Source organism: Agaricus bisporus (assembly GCF_000300575.1).
Source record: "Agaricus bisporus var. bisporus H97 unplaced genomic scaffold AGABI2scaffold_3, whole genome shotgun sequence".
Taxonomy (NCBI): domain Eukaryota; kingdom Fungi; phylum Basidiomycota; class Agaricomycetes; order Agaricales; family Agaricaceae; genus Agaricus; species Agaricus bisporus.
The window spans coordinates 149879-173469 of NW_006267366.1; the positions used below are offsets into that span (position 1 = coordinate 149879).

General features: G+C 46.7%; 8 protein-coding genes across 8 annotated transcripts; 4 read left to right on the forward strand and 4 right to left on the reverse strand.

Annotated features, from left to right (window-relative positions):
- Positions 1–1815: 1815 nt before the first annotated feature.
- Positions 1816–2856, forward strand: AGABI2DRAFT_58700 (hypothetical protein; the record flags this gene model as incomplete). Its single annotated transcript, XM_006458840.1, has 1 exon — positions 1816–2856. A coding segment is annotated over one exon (1041 nt), but the record flags the coding sequence as incomplete, so codon positions are not given.
- A 400-nt stretch (positions 2857–3256) lies between these two features.
- Positions 3257–3661, reverse strand: AGABI2DRAFT_183755 (hypothetical protein). Its single transcript, XM_006458841.1, is given in 2 exon segments — positions 3257–3385; positions 3405–3661. The coding sequence occupies 2 exon segments, from the start codon at positions 3547–3549 to the stop codon at positions 3327–3329; spliced, it is 204 nt and encodes a 67-aa protein (XP_006458904.1). The 5' UTR covers positions 3550–3661; the 3' UTR covers positions 3257–3326.
- A 2898-nt stretch (positions 3662–6559) lies between these two features.
- AGABI2DRAFT_115872 (dsRNA-binding protein) lies at positions 6560–6925 on the reverse strand (the record flags this gene model as incomplete). Its single annotated transcript, XM_006458842.1, has 3 exons — positions 6560–6681; positions 6732–6845; positions 6907–6925. 3 exons carry the CDS (start codon positions 6923–6925, stop codon positions 6560–6562), a joined length of 255 nt encoding a protein of 84 aa, XP_006458905.1.
- A 1129-nt stretch (positions 6926–8054) lies between these two features.
- On the forward strand, positions 8055–8865 carry AGABI2DRAFT_115873 (hypothetical protein; the record flags this gene model as incomplete). Its single annotated transcript, XM_006458843.1, has 4 exons — positions 8055–8195; positions 8256–8483; positions 8545–8775; positions 8833–8865. The coding sequence occupies 4 exons, from the start codon at positions 8055–8057 to the stop codon at positions 8863–8865; spliced, it is 633 nt and encodes a 210-aa protein (XP_006458906.1).
- Positions 8866–9380: 515 nt separating this feature from the next.
- Positions 9381–10279, reverse strand: AGABI2DRAFT_183756 (hypothetical protein). Its single transcript, XM_006458844.1, has 6 exons — positions 10245–10279; positions 10064–10183; positions 9910–10001; positions 9788–9858; positions 9671–9727; positions 9381–9607 (listed from the first exon to the last, which is right to left on the reverse strand). Exons 1-6 carry the CDS (start codon positions 10253–10255, stop codon positions 9539–9541), a joined length of 420 nt encoding a protein of 139 aa, XP_006458907.1. The 5' UTR covers positions 10256–10279; the 3' UTR covers positions 9381–9538.
- Positions 10280–11037: 758 nt separating this feature from the next.
- Positions 11038–12308, forward strand: AGABI2DRAFT_115875 (hypothetical protein; the record flags this gene model as incomplete). Its single annotated transcript, XM_006458845.1, has 5 exons — positions 11038–11178; positions 11239–11316; positions 11384–11470; positions 11523–11753; positions 11811–12308. The coding sequence occupies 5 exons, from the start codon at positions 11038–11040 to the stop codon at positions 12306–12308; spliced, it is 1035 nt and encodes a 344-aa protein (XP_006458908.1).
- A 3810-nt stretch (positions 12309–16118) lies between these two features.
- On the reverse strand, positions 16119–18029 carry AGABI2DRAFT_217721 (hypothetical protein). Its single transcript, XM_006458846.1, has 9 exons — positions 17961–18029; positions 17880–17910; positions 17722–17829; positions 17564–17671; positions 17294–17395; positions 17082–17232; positions 16875–17024; positions 16605–16823; positions 16119–16547 (listed from the first exon to the last, which is right to left on the reverse strand). Exons 1-9 carry the CDS (start codon positions 17967–17969, stop codon positions 16226–16228), a joined length of 1200 nt encoding a protein of 399 aa, XP_006458909.1. The 5' UTR covers positions 17970–18029; the 3' UTR covers positions 16119–16225.
- Positions 18030–20089: 2060 nt separating this feature from the next.
- AGABI2DRAFT_183758 (hypothetical protein) lies at positions 20090–23541 on the forward strand (the record flags this gene model as incomplete). The annotated part of the gene is made up of 6 exons (XM_006458847.1): positions 20090–20749; positions 20802–21467; positions 21523–21650; positions 21700–21818; positions 21897–22690; positions 23524–23541. Exons 1-6 carry the CDS (start codon positions 20225–20227, stop codon positions 23539–23541), a joined length of 2250 nt encoding a protein of 749 aa, XP_006458910.1. The 5' UTR covers positions 20090–20224.
- Positions 23542–23591: the final 50 nt, after the last annotated feature.

Sequence of the window (23591 nt, forward strand, 5' to 3'; positions counted from 1 at the left end):
AAAGGGCAGAAATATGGCCCCGCCTCCAAAGGAACAAATAATAAAATATCTAGGACCCCTTCAGTCCTACTCGATCCAGCATCATCCCTAAAGCAACAAGCCAGGGAAATTCAGATAGTTCAAAACTTCTCGGACTCACACTTGTCAATCGGACGATTTCATCAATTAACAGCGCCATCATCTCAGATTTATACCCATGCACCTGGGGCACGTTCAATACCATCGCGCTTCTAATCGATAGGCTGCCACTAGGATCAGAAGGTGTCATACGCGATGTAAAAGAAGCCTACCGAACCATCCCCTTCCATCCATCACAATGGCCTGGCATGGTTGTAAAGCTGCACGGCGAGAACTCTTTCGCTATCGACACCCAAAACGCCTTTGGCCTAGCATCAGGAGGAGGAGTTTATGGAAGAGTCGCCGATGCAGGCGTTGACATAATGAGAGCTCAAGGAATAGGACCCATCTCAAAATGGGTTGATGATCATTTATTCCTGCGCATCCCGCGCGTTCACCTAGCTAAATACAACTCCTTGAGATCACATTGGGCAACTATCATCCAAAGCGAAGGAGGCCAGAGACACATCAGAGGTCGTCTCTGGTTCAGAGGCGAATCCCTTGACAATGGCAAGTACGAAGAATATGATGAGGACAAAGCCCTCCCAATCACGGACCTTGCATCCACCTCTCCCCGCTCCCCCCATGACAAACTTTTCTCTTATGCTTTTCAAGATATCGACGCTATCTCGAAGCGCCTCGGTATCCCATGGGAGACAGAAAAAGACTCACCCTTTGCCGTCTCCTTCACTTTCATAGGTCTTACCTGGAACATAGAAAAGCGTACAGTTTCCCTCCCCAAAGCAAAACGTGAAAAGTATTGCGCAGCCATTATAGCCTGGCAAGGCGCCAGCACACACATTCTCAAAGAAGCAGAGAAGCTGCATGGCAAACTCCTCCACGCCTCTTTGGTGCTCTCTCAGGGCCGGCCTTATCTCATCAACATCGAAGCCTTCCTAGGTTTCTTCAAAGACACGCCGTTAAAGCCCCGCACACCCCCCAAACACCTTATCACTGACCTGCTTTGGTGGGAAACAGCATTGTCCCACTCACATGTCGAACGACCCATCCAAACCTCTCCCACCGTCACCGACCCGCACGCCTTCTCAGACGCAAGCTCTGAGGTGGGCATCGGCATCATCATTGGTAACAGGTGGCGTGCCTGGAGACTGGTCCCAGGTTGGAACGTCTCGGGATCAGGAAGAGACATCGGCTGGGCAGAGGCCGTGGGTTTCTACTTCCTGGCTGCAGCAATTACAGTTCAAAGGCCAGGAGGAGGTCACTTCAGACTCTTTGGCGACAACATGGGCGTTGTCGAAGGCTGGTGGAGAGGCCGCAGTCGAAACCGCCCCACAAATAACATTTTCAAGCTGGTCAACATCCTCAGCCAAGACACGAACACATCTTTCTACACCCGATACGTCCCTACAGCACTCAACCCAGCCGACGCCCCTTCCCGAGGCTCCTACCCTCCCCACTCCGCGCTCCTCCCTCCTTTACCCATCCCAAGTCACCTTTCTGACTTCATCCTCGACTTCGACCATCCCCAACTTCCGGTCGAGCAGCAGTTGGCTCACCAAGGAAAGCTCCCTCTCCCAAAACCTAAGCCTCCCAAGGACATTTCCCACTCCCGCGCCGAGCCCACCCAAGATCTCGAGGCACAAGAGTTCACAGCTCTCTCCTCCGGCTGGTAACAGCAACACGAGATTCAACGCCCCGTTGAACCTCCCCTCCTCATCCAACACGCCTACACCAGCTCCTTACAAGCCCGATTTAACGCCCCTCCCCTCTTCACTCAGGCCCCATGTCCTTGCCAAGGAACGGATAATAAAGTGGTTACCGGCCTCAGGAGAGACCACCACAGACCGGGTAGGCGATCGTGAAAGAGTCCGTCAAGTCCTCAAGGCAGGATGGGACGAGTCGACTCTGAACACCTATGGCTCAGGTCTACTCGTCTTCCATGTTTTCTGCGACGCGAAACAGATCCCTGAGTCTGATAGAACACCCTCCCCACCCGACCTCCTATCTTCTTTCACGGCAGCCCTAGCTGGGACATACTCCGCAACAGCAATCTCGAATTACCTCGCAGGACTCCGAGCATGGCACATACTGAACAGGCTAGAGTGGTGCCCAAACGAAGCCGAGATAAATGTTTTGCTCAGAGCAGCTGTCAAAACAGCGCCGAGCACGGCAAAGAGGCCCAAGCGAATACCATTCACCATCGATTCCATATCCAAGATACACGCACATCTAAACTTAGACAACCCACTCCACCGAGCAACATTTGCTTGTCTCACCACCGCCTTCTATGCCACAGCACGCTTGGGAGAGTTCACAGTTCCCAATCTCTCCTCCTTCGACCCCACATTACACCCTTCACGCTCTTGCCTCGAAACGGTCACAGACAGGAACGGGATACAAACCACCATCCTTCATCTACCCAGGACCAAGACATCCAAGTCAGGTGAAGACGTGTACTGGACCTCACACGAGGGTATTTCGAACCCCACAGCAGCACTAGACGCCCACCTCCGTATCAACAACCCCCCCACAACTGCTCACATCTTTGCCTATCCCCAAGGCAAGGAGTTCAGACCACTAACTCGGAGAAATTTCCTTTCGGTCGTCAATGCGGCGGCCAAAGAAGCAGGTTTCGGCCCCCTCCAGGGTCATGGCATTCGCATCGGATCAACCCTTCAATATCTCCTGGCAGGCTTATCTTTCGAAGCCATGAGGACCAAGGGGCGATGGGCCAGCGATGCCTTTTACATTTATGTCACGCGCCACGCCGAGGTAATTGGCCAGCACACTCACCTGAGCGCCTTCCATCACCCCCTCAACACCCGTCCATCCATCTCCCGGGCCCGAACCTCTTAAAATCAAAATTTCATACACAGGCAGCACGGCGCCCTGTCAGTCCCTCCTAACCGGTAAGGGGTATCGAGACTCTGCTCCATGCGTCAGAACTAACACGTCGGGTAGCAGCCGAGCCTCGATCGCACCGCTTCGGCGGACAGGGAAGCCTTTTTATTAGGGCTTTCGCCCACCATCTCTACTCACTACTTGGCATACTTCGTTCATCTATCATCACTCCATACTTCTCTCATTACATTCCCTCTTGCTCAAATATATATCTTCGTGTTCAGGCGCACTTGGCAAAGAGTGAAGGTCTGCCACCAACACGAGTAAAACGAAGGGCGGCAGCAGAGCGTGATCTTTGTGAGCTGCGTCACGAGTCACGAAGGTAACGCCCTCTTACCTTCGGACTCCTACGACGGACAGCAGCTCAACAGCCTGCCGCCTCTTTTTTCGCCCACCCAGCCACACCCTTTTTCCATTCCGACAACATACTTTCGTCCGTTTAGTCTTGCGGTACCCGCGACGATTCTCCGGCACCGCAAATGGTGGACCCGCCCGCCCTTCGCAGCCGAGCCTCGATCGCACCGCTTCGGCGGACAGGGAAGCCTTTTTATTAGGGCTTTCGCCCACCATCTCTACTCACTACTTGGCATACTTCGTTCATCTATCATCACTCCATACTTCTCTCATTACATTCCCTCTTGCTCAAATATATATCTTCGTGTTCAGGCGCACTTGGCAAAGAGCTGTGACTGCAGTCTGGCGTCTCGCAGGTATTAGTAAGCCTAACCCAGTCTCCATCAGAAGTCGGCGTCAAGTCGCTCTGGACTCCAGCCTCAGCCAATCAGCTCTGGCGGTTTCCCGAGTCACGGTCAATTCCCTCGTCTAATATCTTCTAATTAATCTCCTTGCTCCATTTCTATTCGAAAACATTGATATGTAGCATGATATGAGTATTGAAAACTGTTTTCTGCCAGATGAAGTGTGGTTGATAGGAAGAATATTCAAAAAACGGGGTGAGCGAAATACGTAAGGTAGAGAAACTCCAGAATCATCTAATGTCACGTAAAAAAGCGTGATTTTGTGACAAAAGTAGTCAAGCTCAGTGATACACCAGTACAGACAAGTTATTCAGAAAGTGCCTTACACAAGTTTTAGAAAAGTATAGTCTCTACAGAATGGCCAAAGCAGATTTTGAAAAAATTGCGTGTAGGCACCTATCACTGGATTCTTTTCGATTCAATGAGACAGCCGAATCACGTGGGAATACCATCCCCGACCTTACGTACTCAACAAACCAGCGATCACCGATCAGCACAGGGCCGAGAGAAAAAGAATTTTTTGTCCCCACCCTTATATAGCCGCTTTGCCTGCCCATATTAAGGTAGACTAAACTCAAAACTCACCACGTCACATGACCAAATCGTGACAGATGCGTGATTTTTCAACTAAATCTGCTTCTCCTCAGTGAATATTCTAGTTATCCGCAAATGCCTTCTACAATCGATTCTTTATCTTTATTCACATGTTTTGTAGAAGCCGATTTTCAAACAGATGACATTGACATGAGAAGTAGCCTTATCTAAAGTATGAGATCGTATTATCTTACTATGCCACATGACAACATTGAGTAAAGGCAGCTCAAGAACTACTCAGGTGAACGCGTAGACAAAGGTGAATGCCACGTCCAATCAAGTGAGCAAGATGAAGGACTTCAAATTTACCTAATGTAAGACAAAACGGGCCTGAGATGCAGAGAAAAACAAGGAAACTCCTCAGTAGTCGGAATCAGTGAGTTAGGTCAGATTAATGAAGTCAAATTAGTTTTATAACCAGTTCATATGCAACTACAGATCCTTTCTACCCCAAACAAAAACAAAAACTCAGGCCGAAAGCGACCCAGGCTCATGGAAACTAGCCTTTGTACCCAAGTTGACGAGCAGGCTCAGGTTAACTGAATATAAGTCACATTTGGGTCACAGTCAGGTGACGTGGTGAGTTTTGAGTTTAGTCTACCTTACCATCAAAACCCTTGGAGCTTGTCTGCTGAGATACGTAATCACGCCTTCCTCTGCATACATTGTCTTTCCCTTTCCCACATTTGTGTTAGCGACACGAACATGGGGTACTTCGAAAGGGCGCAGAACATTAATGTATATGGGGGTCATTTCGTTCATGTACGCGATGGTCAGGTACACTATACCATAAATCCGTCGATGAACATAGCCGAAAATAATAACAGCCCAGAATTTTATCCGAGGATTAGATCACGTGATTTACGATTTCTCACGGTGTTATATCTGCTGATCATGAAATCTCTTAGATGCTCAACGTCAACACACGGCCGGACACTATCCCAGGCATGGCCCAACACAAAGCAGTCCGTGTAAGTGCTCTACGCTTTCGAGGTTACCTGCTCATGTCTATACCAGATGCGCAAAGCAACATGCCTCCGCAATATGCCAACCCGTCACATACCCATCCACCATACACCCATCCACCGTACAATCCAACCATGCGTCCTGTAGCAGAGCAAGGGAATATCCACTACCATTACCACTCCTGTCAGTTCGTGCTAGTTCCATATCAAACCGGCCAGCAACCGTATCCTTACCCTCCCCCACCCGCTCAACCGTATCCTTATCCTTCCCAACCCGGTCAATTGTATTTTTACTTTCCTCATTCTGGACAGCAACCATACTACTCTCCTCCTCAACAATCTGCCACAAACGCTCATCAGTATCAGCAAGTCTTTCTTAATTCAACCGTCGACCCTCAGTATCATCGAGATGCAGAGTCTCCTTCCCCTCCACTTGATTCCGAGGATCCAGACGTCGTTGGAATCGGGCACAATTTGGAAAATCAAGCTTCGTCTTGAAGGAACACATAGTTCGTGACCTGTACGTTGAATAAGTGTCGTAAGTCAACAGCTGATCATAGTCCCTGTAGCTTCGAGCAGGATATGGAACCTGCTTAGACATTCGACTTTTCGGCCCCTACCGTCATCTCACTATCTGAATCTTTTCCGGGTTGGTTGGATCGCTCTATATCAGATAATTTGATATCTCAGCGCTAATGCCATGTACTACCTTCGTTGCTCGTTCAACAAATAATTATTGTCAGGGTATTCGTCTGGGGTGACAAACGAAGAAAATCTCCGATGACCAGGGTTACAATTGAAAATAGCACTTGGCCGATTCAACCAAATATTGGCGATTGGCCCAGTGCCAAAGGTCAATCTTGAATTTTTCTCAGCGCCTCGGTGCGCCACTTGTCAAGTGCAACGAGTCAACGTGTTGGTTGACTATGATGGCGACAGCCCTAGCAAGGTATGGGCCGATTAAATAAAATATAAATGTTGTCCGCGCCCTAGGCCAGATTGTAGGCACACTGGTAAACAGCCGCTCTCTCCTTTCAAATTTAATCTGTTGATGCTTAATGGCATCATGTGCAGGGCTCTCCTTGGAACAACAATCGTTGCGCCTGCGTACCGGTTCTTTCAAGGCGCTGTCACATTCATCCTACAAAATTCTACGTCGGTGCATCCATCTCCATTACAACAAAACATCAGCGATACTCAACTCTAAGGTCCGGTTGTACAAATCATCAGGAAATACAACGATTAGTGTAGTTGAGTGGAACTTCAGAAATCGCTTGGAACGACGCTGGGGTTATAAGCCCTGTAATAATCGAGGGCAGCCATCGCAGCTGCTTCGCGGGCCGCTGCAATGGATCGCCCTTGGCCCCCAAAAGGTTTTCCATTCACTAGGAGATTAATGAGAATAGTATGATCAATGAGTTAGACGTGACTTTACCGTAGACATGGCCTGTCCATATAGGTTGATGCTTGGGTCCTGATTGGACCCCTTCGTCCTTGGTTAATTTCCATCCTTGTCGGTTGCAGACCGTGTTGAGCTTGTTCATGTAACCTGAAAACGACAGGTAAATGATGTATCCAAGCACAATAATGGACAGCGATTCGTATAGTACCAGATTCGTGAGTAGACATCGTGAAGTAGCGGGGGGAAAAGTTCAGTTATCGAAATTCGAGTCTTGGTTTATTTCCTATCTGCGTGAAATAGAGGCTTATATGCAAGTCATGGGTACAGCATATCCGGGTGGGTTGAAATGAACGAATGAGCAATCGCTATGTGCATCTCAACACCTTCGTTTTACAAAATTGAACCCGAGAAGAGAACGGTAGGGTAAGAATGGAATCATTTGGCAGAATGTTCCTTCATGTGTTCAGATCCTGAAGCAACGGCCGAAATCGCAACAGCGTGATGTTTCCGGGTCCTTTTGTCCTATACAAATTGAATGGAGGTCGGATGAGATACTTTACTTTTGATTGACTCATGAACGAAACTTCATTACTTCTTTCTGCGGTATGGGCTTTCTATACTCCTTGAGACAGATGGAATGCAGCAACACGATACCGCAAAAGGGATTTATATTGATAGCAGAGCAATTTCGCTAGAAAGATAACCATATGTAGAGGTCAATTTTCACCGGACTTTTCACAATGCCCATAACTTTATCAAATTTTTTCTTTGTGCTATGTATGGAGCACCGATGGAATAACGCTGTGGAATAGCAACTTGAAGGTACTTCGGCGAACTACCAGTTTCGGTGGAAAAGACATACATATCTCCGTTTGTCTCTCGGTGATTTCTTTGTAAATGCAGTTGTGTTTCCCCCTTCGAGTTTAGGGAACAATCACGTACCAGGTTGAGCGACTACAGCAGTTTTGGTACAGCACACTGCACTAAAATCTTTCCCACGCTTGAATCACCATAGATGGTTATCGGTACCGGCTAACCGGCCCTGACTATGAGCCGCCTCAACACATTCAACTCGCAAGTGTAAAACTGGAGATAGAGAACGACACAGGCAAACTGACACCCTTGAAAGTTTCGCGCAGTGTGGGCGGAGATCCATGACCCTTTAACAGGCAGGCAGCTGTCCGGGGCTTACCGACATCGACGTATCAACGATTCTTGCGAGTTACGCGATTCCAAGGCAGTTTCTTCCAGAGTCTTCTTCCATGTGACCTATCCCATCTGACTCCCCCAGGTATAAATGATTCTGCCAGACCCATTGCAGCCCGCAACTTCTGCTTCTCTTGACCTCTTCGTGTCATGACCCATGAATGTCTCGACTGTGACCGCACGTTTGCATCTCTCCCTGCCGTGCAGTCACATGCGAGAGTCAAAGGACATTCACTCCCAGAGTGTAAAGACTGCGATAGGGCCTTCGTCAGCAAGGACGCTATGACCAACGTATGCCCCTCGGCGTTGATTTGACTTTTTCATTTTCTTGAACGTGACTTTGGCGAACAGCATCTCAAACATTCCTCGCTTCATGGCTATTGTGAAGATTGTGATCGGTTTTTCTCCACACAAAGTTCTTATGAGCAGGTGAATTATGACGGTCATGCCTATGGCTTCTCTATGTCGGCTAATTCCTCCTTCAACTTACTCCAGCATGTGGCAGATGCCCTTCGACACCAAGATCCCTATTGCAAGGACTGTGACCGCCACTTCTCTACGGAAGATGGTTATGAACAGGTAAACTTAAAATCTTTCGGGCGCATTGCTGCATGATTGACTACTAGTCGATTGGCCCAAGCATCTAGCAAATTCCCAACGTCATCAGAACCCTTCGTCTGAAGAGTCCGAGGAAGATTCCGAAAGCTCTTCAGAAGAGTCAGACGAAAACACTGATGAGAGATCCTGTGATAGCTGTAACAGATCCTTCATCGATGTTTCTGCCCTGACTCAGCACTTATTATTCCATCCGTCGCATAACTGGTGCTTTGTCTGTTCCCGCGACTTTTCTAGTGCACGGGCGTTGGCTCAGGTTGGTCTTGCGGTATGATGGAGTTTCTTCAACTACATGGTTGACAATTTTACTCAGCATAGCGAGGCTTCGCCTGCCCATCGCCGCTGATCCTTAGACTGCCCATCCTGCACGAATATGTTCGAGAACCGACCCGAAATTGTTTGCCTATCGAATCTGGTTGTCATTGAATTAATAACCGTCATCAAGTCAAAGTTTTCCTCGATAGACTCAGCATCATGTCGTATCAGAGGTCGAGAGAAGACTTTTACTCACTTCGTGGCCGGGTACGCGATGGATGTACCACTCTTCATTTTTCTGGGTTATGGGCCTATGGCTGAAGGTCGGCGGACAAAAGCCCCGGCGAGGATGAACCCGGTAACAATATCTCTATAGGAGAATGTGCGTCACGGCGGATGTGGTTGTGTAGATATAGGGGGAAAGCCTCACTTCTGCACTTTTTCTTTCATTGTTGCGGGGGAGAATCCTCTAACCAAATTCCGGTGTCAGGCCCTATCATTTTCGGATGCCTTTGAAGCTGGTCACGAGTCCTTATATTTGGGCGGCGTTGTTGACTCGAGTGTCGACTCTACCTAACCACCTGAACTTAGATAGGACCATAAAATCGTTGCAACTCCACCCGCCTTCGGAAGGAGAACAGAGTTTCTCGACACTTTCATGAAACTAACACTCTCCCTTGACATTCACTGGTGCTACACATATGTCACGTACATATACTATACCTCTTTGTCACTAGATACCGCCTTCCACACTCCTTCCACACTCAAAAATCACCAACCCACTTGAATTTCCAAAGTTGAGTTGGTTGTCCTATCAATTCTCGAAGAATGACCTGTCCATGTCACAAGGAGCTTTAGTTTCTCGTCCGTTAACTAGGAAGCGGACCAGAACTTACCGGGCCGGGGAGGGGTGCTCCGACAGTCCAATAATGGTTGTCATTGGGCCATTGAATCTAGAAGAAGTGATAAACCGAAAATAAGAAGCGGTGTCGTTTAGGATATAGAACACCTACGTGTTGAAAGCCATCGCCTGCATCAGTGATTTCCCAATTAACGGCTTCACCGGCTTCAACCAGGATTCTCTGAAACAGATTATTATTTTCACTAGGAAGGGCATGGAAAATTTGTGCATACCTTGGGTGGCATGGCCCAGGCTCTGATACCGGTCTGAACGTTGGTGATGGTGAAGGAATTACCGTGTTCCGGGCCATTATAATCCAAACGCCACTGCAATGAGTGTTAAACTCGGCATGTCTCTTCCGAGGGTGAAAGAGAAGACGATGACTGACCTTGCTATAGTGATCACCGACTTCACCTTCAATTGGGGATAATACAATACATTTATCGACATCCCGGAGCCAAAGGTCTCCAGCAGAAATCTTCCATACGCCGGTGGTAATGGTTTGGTTCTACGAAAAAAAAGTATTCGGTTATAAAGTAGGATGGGGACTCTAAAAGTTGAAGAATACCTCTTCAGCCATTTGAGGAATGCTAGCAGTTCAAAGGGATGCTTGCTGTAGTTCGTTTGAGAGCGAGACCTTTTATATCCTCCTGGGGGACAATTTCCGAGCCCACGAATATAGAGGCCTTTACGCCACAATTCGCTAGTGGAGCTAAAGTCGCTGGTGAAACAGACCATTCGCCTCCAGGCGTGTTCCAGGCCGACTGTCAAGGAGTTAGTTCGTTACTCTTATCCGCAAAAGCATTCAAATCTTCGTTTGGTTGTTTCTAGAATGACGTTACAATGACTGTAGGAACTTTCTCTTCGCTCTATGACCGAATTAGTACAACCACGAGGGCGATGCGAGTCGTGAAAATTAACGGTTTGCCCAAATATGTCCTTTGCCATTCATAGGGTGGTAGCGCAGGAAAGACAATCAATATCATCATTTGTAGATAGCCGTGAAAGATCGAATCCACTTCGCTCAAATGGGGAGTTCTGCGGTGGGCGATGCATCATAGCACAGTGTCAACGTAGAATGAATAGAGGAGAAAAAGCGTAATCCGCCACTGAAAGGCAGCTCTCTCGGAGACGTAATAAGTCAATCAGTGGCTACCCTATAAGTATCTGTTTTTGCTTGCCGTTCGGTGACACCTATGATGTTCGGTCAACTCCGTTTCCTGGGAATGTGGAAGGTTCGGAGTATGGGATGGGCCGATGGCATCAAACACGAGTCCTTCATGTGACAATTCCCACCTGAGCCACGGGTATAAATTGCGTGGCCACGTCAGAAACCCTTTGTCTTTCTTACCTCTTCGTGCTATGTCCTACGAGTGTCTCGACTGTGACCGCATATTTGCATCTGCCCCTGCTGTGCAGTCACACGCGAGAGCCAAAGGACATTCCCTCCCAGAGTGCGAAGATTGCGACAGGATTTTCATCAACAAGGACGCCTTGACCAATGTATGCTCCTCGGCGTCAAAATTAAACTTGTTTTTGTCTTGACGTGATTTCGATCCACAGCATCTCAAATACTCCTCACTTCATGGCTATTGTGAAGATTGTAATCGATTCTTCTCCACACAAAGTGCTTATGAGCAGGTGAACTACTCCGGCCTTGTATACCCACGGCTTTTGTTCAGCTAATTCCACCCTCGCTTTACCCCAGCACGTTGCAGACTCTCCTCTTCACCGACCGCGCCACTGTTGCGAGGACTGTGGTCGCCAGTTTGCTTCAGACAATGCTTATGAACAGGTAAAATGCAGTCGTCCTACATATTTCAACGTGGCTGATGTCCTCGTGTTAGCATTTAGCAGATTCCCCACGTCATCAGTACTCTTCATCTGATGATTCGTACGAAGAGTATGAAAGCTCTTCAGAGGAATCAGACGGAAGTGTCGATGAGGCATTCTGCGCTAGCTGTAGCAGACTCTTCATCGATACTTCCGCTCTGAACCAACACTTGGCATTCAATCAGTCGCATAACTGGTGCTTTGTCTGCTCCCGTGACTTTTCGAGCGCACAAGCTTTGGCTCAGGTGGGTCTTGCCGCATGACAATATACCTTTGTTTACCCGGCTGATGCTTTTACCCAGCACAACGCTTCTTCTGCCCATCGCAATCGAACCTTGAACTGCCCGTTTTGTAAGAATACGTTCAAGAGCCCGTCGGCAATTGCTATGCATATCGAATCCGGTTGTCATAAGATTAATCGTCATCAAGTCACAGCAGCCGTCCATAAGCTCAATATCATCCCACAAATCTCTGTGGACCGTCGTATCGGAGGTACAGCCAAACCACCCACTCACCTCGTTACCCTTTCCGCCAACGAACGTGCTTTCAATGGCAGCAAATATGAGTGTTATCTCTGTCACTCAACTTTCACGTCGCTTGACCGCTTGAATCAACACTTGAACTCTCCCACCCATGATGAACTCGAGTTCCGATGCCCTCACTGCCGATCGGAGTTTCAGCTTATTTCAGGATTGGTCCAACATATTGAAAGCGAGTCTTGTGGGATTGCTAGGTTCAAGCAGGTTGTAGATCACTTTGAAAACTTGACCAGGTCGTTTTCAAGGTTACTTACAATCTGATTGAACCTTTCGTAATTGCGCGGAACGCGTTTTTGGTGCGTATCAAGTTCTCACTCATCGATGCCTATTCATTCAACGACCGACCTATTAGTACATTCTCCGCTGTGGAGATTCTTTTTTTTTACGTCGTCTTTTGTTTTCTTGTTTTGTTTTTCTGCTACGTATGACTGCATGACGATTGATTCGTTATGTTATCTCCTTGTCTTGGCTCTGATGAGTCTGGCGAGCATATATATCAGCGTCGCTATGATGATCTGAACTGGACCAGTTCTATGCAGCTAGGACTTATTTATATACAGAAAGCCAGATAGCCTCTTGTATTTACATGATATAAACTAGCGATTCTTTGATTTCCCAAATACTTTGTGACGCCATCGTATCGACTTTCCAGCGTCACCTAAACAATTCACCGACGTGTCATCACAACAAAGCCTGCTAGACGCAAAAGACGAATGTACCAGGAGCGTAAGGCATGTTAATTGGAGGAGTCGTTTAGAACGAAAGGTTGAATTAGAAGAGTGTAGAAACTGAAGATGATACTGGTCGTAACAAAAAGTTTTTGAGGAACCAACGGAGGCTGCATCATGTGACTATTCCGGTCCATTCCTCCCGGCGCACCAATCATGGGCTTCGGGTTTGAATATCCGAGTGATGCGGATCCATTCCGTTCCGTTGCTCGCCATCCCGGTACACAGGTCAATTTACCGGGATTCAAGGTCTCTTAACTCGGGAGCCTAGAGACAAAGATAAAATTTGTGGCTACGGGTCCTGGCACTCCCACAGGGCCTAGACGATATCGGTGCTCAGCGTCAGCGACAGCCTACACCATTGCCGGCTCAGCGCTCAACGATCATCAAAATTATTTGTGCACCATCAACGTCAACGCGGAGGAGTAGGACTTTCTCCGGACCGGACAGTGGGTTTCTTCATCCGCGTGCTGTCTACTGTCATCAAGGAAATGATATTACGATATCGAACGATCACTGTATACGCTGGTTCCATTGTGTTGGGAAAGTCGTAACACCTGAAGCTGAAGTATGACAGGAGGATGTCGTTTTACCCTCAACGAAAACGCCAAGGTGCGATCTTCTCACTTCGCATTAAGATCCCTGTTCGCGTCATCTGCTCTTATTCGAAAGGTCTGCGCTCTACTTCGCTAGAAGGCCCAAGCCTAATAATTATGTCGCAAAATGGTGATTACACTCTTTTTGATTCGCTTTTGTGAAAAGGTTCAAATTCCCATTTACCCGCCGCTTTATCTTTCTGTCTTTTGATTATAGACTCTCCTCGATTTCGTGAAATATTTTCACAACCTCGGCTGACGGTCCAAGTTCGAATTATTTCGAATGTATTCGAGTGGACTGATATGCAGAATAGGAAGGTTCAAGCTCGCGCTGTACATTTTCCAATCATGTGAGTCTCGTAGACTGTGAGTTCAAACGTTAAAAAAAGTCTTCTTGTGACAACTAATGTTTCTCGTACTCCGCTCGTATAAATAAACTGGCGACACGCCGAGTTGAACCTCCAACCTTTCTGTCACCGCCCCTCATGCAATCACTGCCCCATGGCTGTCTCACTTGTAATCGCCGGTTTGCCTCCGTGGCTGCTGGGCGCTCACATTCGAAAGCCAAAGGACATATCTTTCCGGTGTGTGATTCCTGTGACAGGGCCTTTGTCGACCGCGATGCGTTGAGGAATGTACGCTTTGTCCGCTTTTTGCTTTCCGAAGGGCATATTCAATCGTGTCATAGCATTTGAAACATTCTAGTTCTCATTGGGGCACTTATTGTAGTGAGCATAATCGAGTGTTTGATAGCGAAGGCGCCTATATACAGGTGAAATCCCACATATCGTCTGAATGTGGTATTTTTTTAAATCTTATATATTCTCAGCATAAGGAGGATGCACACCGAAATCGGTACTGTGGAGAGTGTAATCATGATTTTGTCGATAAACAAGCTTATACTCAGGTGATATACATTTACTGATACCGCTGAAATATACATCTCATGAAACTATTACTATTATTCAGCATTTTATATTGGAGCACTCGAGGCGCTAGCTAATTAGTACTAGTAGCGGGATCGGGATCGGGATCTGGTGCGTCTTTTGGACTCGAGGGCTCGTAACAACTGATCGTTTAAGTAAATTTTCCAACTCTCCTGAGCCCCTCTGGCGGCTGGCTAGATACATATAATGTTTATGAAAAGGCAAGGGAGAGTCTCCTGTCCCGGTATTACGGAATTCCACAGAGATTTCTATTTGGTCGATAAAGTTTCCTTAATTGGATGACCTTCCGTAGAGTTTAGAAACATAGAAATATTTTCTAGATTATTTTAAGGGTCCTCGCCGGACATGCCGATGCCAAATCAGGACCCAACGTGAGCGGATCTTGAAACCGACCTCATTCCAGACTAGAATCTGGAAGAGGCCTACTGACCCCCCTTCCAGACTTTTGAGCTATAAATATACCTCATCCGTGCCATGCCGGAGATCCAATCTCCTGATTTTCGTAAATTCGGATCAATCCTGCAGGGGCTTGATATCTACCATTGCCCCGCCGTTCGCTTGACTTGAAAGATAAAGTGCGTGTGTTTGTCTCGACTCTCATTTACTGGTATCTAAAGCCTATTAAAGCAAGAGTTCATTTGCACACAGCAAACCTCGAGCTTTCTCCATGGCTGCGCAGCAATTTGGGCACATTTTACTCAGCTACTTAGCTAGTATTTAAGTAGTCTACAGCTGGGCTCTCAGACCTGCACCGTCTTGCTGACTCTTGCACACTCGCTAGTTATTTACCTTTATACATACAATGTCCTCTCAAGAAGACCGTACACCCTGCCATGGGATACCAAGTCTCGGGTTTGGCAAGAGGTACTGCTGATTGGCAGTGATTGCGTGCTTGATGCGCGTTCCACGTCCTTTATACTTCAGGCTCATGATGATGACGATGCCAGCGACTGTGAGAGCCAATTTGTCCTCCTCTTCGAGCATTTGTATCTGATGAATAATTGAATCTTGCATCGTATCGTAGTCGTTGCTGTCGTCATCCGAAGCGGTCGGTCACGGTCGTAGACATCAAAGCGCTGTGACGATGTCAAGTGTCGTAACACGGGGTAGCTATTTTTACAGAACTATAGATTATTCCGGATGTCTACGGTTGAATAAAATATTATCAACACATCGGAGTTTCAAAAAAAATAAGGTCTAGACGATATTCTGTGTTTCTAAACTCTACGGAAGGTCATCCATTGAGTTCGCGTGCATAATATAAAATTTTTGCAACGTACAGCCTCTATCCAGGCTCGATGCGCCGAGGCCGTTCTTTTCCTCTAAACTTTGTGTTGAACTCGACTTTGAGTCTGTATGGATCCTCTCGTCCCATCTAATATTGACGAATATCGAAACATGAGCTTCTTCGGATGCTCTTAGAACTTCGAGGAAGATGGGTATGATTTCATTGATATCCGTGACGGTCGGGCAATGATTCAATCATCATTTGGGGTGTAAGACCAACCTGCCCCACGTAAATCGCCGTATAACAGCGTATAACCCCGGAAAATAAAGGCGCAGGGCATCTATTTTCCGGCTTACCACATAACCAACCCGCCTTGGATGTGCTTTGATTTTCAAATTTGCGATTAGGACCTATGGCAGTCGTCCGATTATTCAGTCAATGCGAACCGCTAGCAAAGCTAGGCTGCGGCTGCGGTGACGTTGAACACTGAACCAACATTGCTAACCCGGATTACCATAGTTCGCACAGAGGGAATCGTAGTGAGAAATACATAACAGTAGTCAAACAAGCTGAATGATCCATCTCAACGTTATCGCGTTATCTAAGACTAATTATCATGATCGGATATATACTGTCCATGATCACATTCACCTAATGTCATCAATCGTCCATACCAAATCTACGCCTTCTCTAGTTTATCGGTATGCTCCTTCTCCGGGATATCAGAATGCTCCTCCTCGATTCTGGGCTTCGGTCGTGGCAGTGTATCATGCATGAATACGAACACACATATGGTTTCGATGACGAGTAGGGCAAAGAGGAACCAGAAAGCGGCTTTACGTCCTGTCCATGAAGTAGGTCCACCGTGAGTCTTGTCAACACTCGTCTGTATAGAAGTGGCTATAGCACTTCCAGCTGCGCTTCCAAGCTGCAGGAAACAATTGAAAATTGAGCCGACAACGCCTGCTTGCTCAGGAGATGTAACGGCAAAGATATCAATACTAGAACAAGGTGAGTACGAGTATTCATGCGAAGAGTTTCGTAGGTAGATATCATACCTAACTATGGTGTAGACAATAAGGACACCAGTAGTACCAATACAAAATCCAACAAATACGAAGCGCCAATAGTGTTGAGGTGAGTCACCGAAAGGAAAAAGTGCTGTTCCAATGAGAGCCAAGAGGTGTCCCACTAAAAGGATCCATTTATTCGAGAATCTCTGCTGAAGGGAAGTCGTCAATGGGCTCATTATGAAGCCTAACACCCCGAGGGGAAGACTGGATAACGTTAAGATAAAAGACCTGGCCACAAATAATGGAATGACCCACAAGCGGACTGCCGTCATGATGGGTGACCAGCCATACACGTTCTGCCAAATCCATGAGTACAATAACTGAACAGTAGCCCACCACATGATTGGCATAGTAGCACATCCTGCAATGATGGCGAAGTTTTCCACTCGCCAGAGGCTTGGGGGACTACGCGTCGCGGAGACTGTTAACGATTATAGAAGACATTCGGCATATATCACGTACATGGCAGCCATCTCTTCTGGGATACGCGCCTCCCAGAAAAAGAATCCAATGAGGAAGATAAATGAAATGAGGAACGGAGCTAAGCATCGTGCGCTATCCCAACCGGTCGTCGAACCACTCGTCACACCGAATATAAAAAGTATAAGGCCAACTGCAGGAGGTAACGTCGGTCAATTATCCGAGTCGGTGACCATCGAATGCGCCGAGTTTACCTGCCATCAAAAATACTCCAATTATGTCCAGACGTTTAAAACGCTTTGCTTTGTCGAGAGCGGATAGAGGTGCCCCCTTAGGAGAAGGACATAGAATCAACACTCCGGTGAACAGAACTGCCCCAAAGATTGCAAACATGTAGAATATCCAAGGCCATGTTGCCCAATTCACGATAAAAGCGCCAATAACAAGTCCAATGACTGTCAACAAAAGGGGAATGATTACGTCTTTGAACGTTTACCAAATTTGTATAAGGAACGCACCATTACCGAGAGCTCCGCAGATGCCGAACAAGGCCACGGCTTTGGCTTGAGATGTTGGTTCTGGGAATAGGTGGATGATGATATACAAGGCCGAGGGCACGTTCACGGCTGCCCCTGTTAAAATCTCAGTCATACATTCTTGAAGGAGGATAGATTAATCATACCGATGCCCATCAAAGCTCGCAAGATAAACAAGGGGATTTGTTTTCTCACAAACCCTCCGGCTAGAGAAAATACTGCAAGTATTGCACCACCCGCAAGAAAATTATATTCTATTACAGCGGTTAGGCTCGTAGGTGCAACTGAGAGATCAAGGTCGTACTGGGGTTGTAGAGATCGCTTAATCGTCCGCCCTAAAATACCTAGTTAGTCGGAGGGGCTATAACGAGGAGCGTATCCTTACACCGAGCATAAGGGATGCGAAAGTTAGCTGATAGCCACTAATAAGCCAGACAGAGTCGCCATCCGAGATACCAAGTTGCACGGAAATTTGTGGGATCGCGGCAAAGAGAGCACTGATCGCAAATGTATCGAGAAATTGGGCCAGACATAAAATAATTAAGAGGATGATTTTTCTGGCGGTGGGCAAAGCAGAGAACTCTTTATCTTCAGGCGGACCTTTTGTTGGAAGAGCCATGGAAGGATCTGAGGTTTCGGACGAGGTCATGGTGCTGGGTCTGCTGGGAGAGAGGCCTGGTCTCGTTTCATTGTTGTCTCGGACTCTTCGTTTATGTAGGCGCTTAAATCGAATCGGGAGATCGGGAGGGATGACGACTCCCTTTCAGGGGAAAGCGCGATCAGCAACAGGGGCCTTATCCTGATATTGGCGCTATTAAAAAGAGTAATTTATTAAGTACAGCACACAAATACCCGGTTATAAATATGTGTGGTGTGGGATCATGAGTAGGGTGGCCATCATTCGAAAGGGGTACTAGTACTGAGCGCTGAGTCTTGCATCTTGTCAACGAGTCGATATTTTAGGACACAGCGAACTTGAAGTTGTTGATAATCGGGATGAACTCAATAATGAAAGTCTCGAGCAAAGAGCGACAGGGCCAGAGCCTACTGAGACCCAGTATTTCATGGCGCATGTCTTCAGACAGCTGTAAGAATCATTCGATATCAATCATGATGGAGGTTTGATATGAAGAGATAGGACAGACTCTGTCCAAGCAGAATTCGGAGGCGACTGTAGCTGAGGTAAGATGATCCGAATGCTGATCCGATCAACTTTAGTGATTTCGAGCCCATCGGGGTCGGGCTTGTCGACTAGGGGCCTCGGCTCAATGAACAGCTGAGCCGGGCCTGAGGTAAGGGTCCAGCCCCGGCCGAGGCCCCTGTAAGCCCTCCGCCGGGGCACCGACATGCATTGTACAGCATACATACATATCAAGAGATAGATATGAAAAAAATAGTGTTGACTAAAAGTTAAAGCTAGAGTTATTCTACGAAGAAAAGAAGAATAGAAAAAGTAACGTACCCCCAGGCACCATTCTACGATTGCCTCCTTCTCGCCAAAATAAATCCATTGTATCGAGATAGGTACTGAAGCAAGTCGGGATCTCGTTTTGCCTTCTAGCTTGTACTTAAGACCAAAAGACATCCGGAGATGTAACTGGGTAATCTGATCAACTGTTCAGAATTGCGCAATCCGTATGCAAATGGTACCAATCGAATCTACGCCACATTCTCCAGTGGCGGAATCATTGTTTACACCGCGAACATGTGGTCTATCGGATTGAATGATATGTGTCTGATCTCTGAAATGCTGATCGAGTCGGCGATTTGTCACCGTCAGTCACTCGAAAGGAGCGAGTCTTTTGAAGAAATTGTACTTGCTGTTAAATATCGCAATCCAGAAGATGCACTACCCGATAATTTCCCTAGTCCTCTTCGAGTATTTAAACATATAAGCGACGGCTCGACGACAGGAAAACACTTGGGGAGTTTAAGTCGGTAGGGTGCCAGTGAAGACTAAGGGGATGGTTGAGGATGATATCAGTATCTGAGTATCATGCTAGCTTAATTAATCTCTTTGGCTCCCGAGGAACATGCTTGTCACCGTTCGCCTTCATCGGGGGCGCTGAGAAAATTCAAGCTCGTGTTTCCCTTAATCCATCGCTCCTGCGCGGCGTAGGCGAGTCAGAACGCGACTTCATTATGAGCAAGGTACGGTCGTTTACCTTCCAAAGTTGAGACAGCCTTCTCGTCTGCTAATTAAGGGTATATCAGAACTAGCATTATGGTTGTACAATGTTAAGTCGAGGAGACCCTAAGACTTCACACCTTGTATTGGTGGTTTAACCTCTCCGCCGTCGAAGCGATCACCCCAATGAGAGAATTATAGGAACAAGAGATTTTTTCAAGCAATGCAACGTCCGAGCATCCTAGCCAGCATTAGCTTGAGAAGAAGGAGAGATTACAATACTTCTGGTGCGATTGGAACCCCGATTCCACTATTGTCGTTGTCTGAGTGGGGATAAGAGGGCGATGAGGTAATGACGATTTCTTTCCACGGTCGCTGATTGACCCTGCAGCTCTATCTACAGCTTTCTCCTCGCCGCCCTCGTCGTCTCCCCCGTTCTCGGTGCTTCAGGAATCATCTAGGAGGCAATAGCGCATCTGGTGTGCCGAATAGGGGATAAATAACGCATTTGGTGCGCCCGAATGCCTGCCAAGTATTCCCATGCCAAAAAACGCACCGCGTCTGGGCTCAAGAGGAAATCCAATCATAGTCCTGCCCAAACCCTCAACAGCGTCGCTGTAGACGATCGGTTTGGACACGTCTATGGTCATAGACATAGCTATGGCAATGGCAATGGTCATGGAACCAACTACAAATCCAATCCCCTAGTCGACAAAAGTATTTCTCAGGCCATGACTGCTGTCGCCCACCTCGAACCTGCTATTTCGGAACTAGAACGTTCCATCGCTCGTATACTCCTCATTCGCTATGAGCATGACATTGCCAGACTCTTCTCTACTCGCATTTATACCCTTTCGCTTGTTCAACTTCCGACTTTTGTCATGCGATGCCTTTCACTTGGTGGTCCCAGCTGGTTGGCCTGGAATTGTAATTCTGAAGAAATCAAGGATTTCTTTAGAGCTGTACTCGCTATGGACATGCGTCAAGCTGGGGAGAGAGTCGCTACCAAGAGTGTTTTGTGGTCGTATACTGCTTTACGGCAATTCGTGCGTTCTATCGCCTTTTCCCTGGTGACCTACTAACTAATCTCTATTGCAGGCTCTATCCAATAACATCTCGATCTGTTCTAAAAGAGGTCTTCACTCCCTTCGACTCCTTCCACATTATCCTGCGATAAAAGCCCATCTCGATACTCTTGAAGCTCTACCCCTCCCAACATTCGCCAAACCCCCTCATCTCGGGTCATTGCAAGAAGGTCAATCCGCATTAGAAGATGCCTGTGAACTCAAATACGGTCGTATTAACGACATGCCAGCTCATCCAGATTGGAACGAAACAAGTAATTGGAAAGAAAAAGTTCAGTATGGTTATGAAAAAACTGTTCAAACATTATGGCGCGTCGCGAGGGAGTTTGACGTTCGTGGTTACGGCCTGGTTTTACGCGAAAAACTTACGACGAAATGGTGCGATTGTGGATGTTCAACAGACCATTTGGGTGAAGTTTGCGAACGTACTGTGAGAGAGGATGAAGAAGAGAGTGGTGTTCGGTTGGGAAAACAGAAAGAATGGGATGGTAGAGGAAGTGGTATTTACGGCTGGGAAACTGAAGAAGAGGAAGATATTTGGGAAGTTGATTTGAATTTTGGTGGGATGGAACAGGGTCTGGATCCAGCTACCGGAGCTACGAGGTTCAAAGAGACAGAAACGTCGATTGGTGAAATGATGGAATGGAGATACCTATGTGCGGAAAAAGAAAAAGAAAAGGTTCGTGTTTCTTTATTGTTTCGTCATTCCAAACTCAAACCTCTTTTTAACAAAGGGTAATACAGCGTTTCGCAAAGGAAACTTTGAAGACGCGATCAAATACTACGAAGCCGCCTATCGGATCGATCCAGAAATACCCCATTATCAACTCAATCTCGCCGCAGCTCACCTCAAGTTAACAAAGTAAATCAAGTTAAATCACATCTCATCGTCCACGCTTATCTCCTTGTAGTTGGCTAGAAGCAGAAAAAGCATGTACGAAAGCACTGGGCCAACATCATAGTACAAAAGGACTTTATCGCCGTGCTCGAGCGAGAAGGATGTTGGGAAGAGAAGATGATGCCGTACGGGGTAAAAGTTCCTCAAATTTCTTATTTGAAGAAGCTAATGGAAGAGGGGGGCTTTTGTTTTTATTTCTATTTTATCTAGACCTCAGGGCGGCGTTGAAGATACAACCGAGCAATACCGAAGCTTTGCATGAGCTTATGTCGCTTATACCACTCATATCGGATTCGGAGGGAAAGTCTAGGAAGGGTGCGGCGATACGGCCGGAGGAAGTGAAAACGCCGCCACCGAAGAAGAAGATGACGAAAATACTCTCACCATCTAATATACCTTCATCGTCTTCGTTTCCATCACCCTCATCATTGTCAACAACCTCTTCTCCATCAGCCTCGTCATCTTCGTCAAGATCGGATACCACCATCAATAATAGTCCGACAAATTCATCTTCCTCCTCCTGTTCCCCCTCATCATCATCAACATCATCGTCCTCATCATTCCAACAATATCAACAAGAACTCTTCTCCCGTCTCGGCATCCCCAAAATTAAAAATTCCAAAGATCCTCCATTTAGCAGAGTCAGTAACGACAGTCGACGACTCAAAATTGTCTTATTACCCACCTCAAACGCACCTTTTTCACCTGTACCTCCTCCTCCATTCAACCTCGAAAGCATGGCTAGTATTTTAGAGGGACTTGGGGGAGTTGGAGTTGGGAAAGAACTTGGCGACGAATTTACATTGTTGGCTTCTTCCGCTTCTTCGTCGTGTAATTCTGAGCAATATGGGTTTACTGGTGGTGGGAGGGGGATGGGTAGTATTGAGAAGGATGGAAAGAAAAATGGGAAGGGGAAAGGGAAGGGAAAGAAGAGTGAAAGAGTGAAAGAGATTGAGAAAATGAAAGCGGAGGGAATGAGTTATCCTTCTTGGGATAGGTATGTTGTTAAATTGATTTGAAGAAAAAAAAAACAAAGAAGACGATTTTTTTCTTGTGTTTTGTTGTTTTTCTTTCTTTGCTAGTTTTTTTCCCTCTGTTCTTGTACGCGTATGCGCTCTTTTCTTCATGTTTCAGGGAGGAATGAAAGAAAAAGATTTGTTGTTGTGTACGAGTAATAATTTTTGAAAGAGATCACTAGGACTCTTATTTCAAGAAAGAACCCATAGTCGTGATTCTTTTCCGATGTTTTGATTTCTCGTAAATTATGAGGCCATGTTTTACTCTTTTTTTTCGTTACCATGCTGGAACCTGGCAGTCAGATACTGATTTGAAACTGGATTACGGTATTTTTATTAATATGCATGTTGAACCCTTTTTTAAAACGTTCCTTCCAAGCGACCCTTTGCATTATTTATCTTTTTTTTTCGTGTTTAATCTCATTTTCGAACTTGGAGATGTAACGAGTGCGTGTATTATCTTACGTTCTGACTGCTAGGATTAAGTGATTTAGTGGAGTTTGCTTGTCCTTGACGTCGAGCGTGCAGCCTGTATGCTGTTTTGTGGTTCTAGTTTCTTGAAGAGATCAAATCATGATCGGTGATGAAACTCATACGTGAACTTACGCAACTACTCGAGTTTTGCCAAACAAAAAAAAACGAAGAGAGTCGTAAGACTTTTACCGATTTGGCCGGTTCATGCCATGAAGTAAATTCCTCGTCTGCAGAAGCAGGAGTATTTTTGCTGCTTGTATTGCCTTTTGCACGCGAGGAACGGCCGAAGAAATTTGCTTCCCAACTTAGTTGTCGACCAAGCCCGTACTAACTCCAGCGGGGGAAAGAAGAGAAGACCAAACTAACCTTTTGGGTCAGTCGTAATAATACTTAGCAGGGTCCGTGCCGTATAGAT

Coding starts and splice junctions, on each gene's coding strand:
- AGABI2DRAFT_217721 (XM_006458846.1), bottom strand. Junction 17,396..17,563: donor CGGCATCTGCGGAGCTCTCG/GTAATGGTGCGT, acceptor TGTTCACCGGAG/TGTTGATTCTATGTCCTTCT. Junction 17,233..17,293: donor TGGAGTATTTTTGATGGCAG/GTAAACTCGGCG, acceptor TACCTCCTGCAG/TTGGCCTTATACTTTTTATA.
- AGABI2DRAFT_183755 (XM_006458841.1), bottom strand. CDS start 3,549: ATGGTGGGCGAAAGCCCTAATAAAAAGGCTTCCCTGTCCGCCGAAGCG.
- AGABI2DRAFT_183756 (XM_006458844.1), bottom strand. Junction 9,859..9,909: donor GCCTGGGCCATGCCACCCAA/GGTATGCACAAA, acceptor ATAATCTGTTTC/AGAGAATCCTGGTTGAAGCC. Junction 9,608..9,670: donor GAGCACCCCTCCCCGGCCCG/GTAAGTTCTGGT, acceptor TGACATGGACAG/GTCATTCTTCGAGAATTGAT.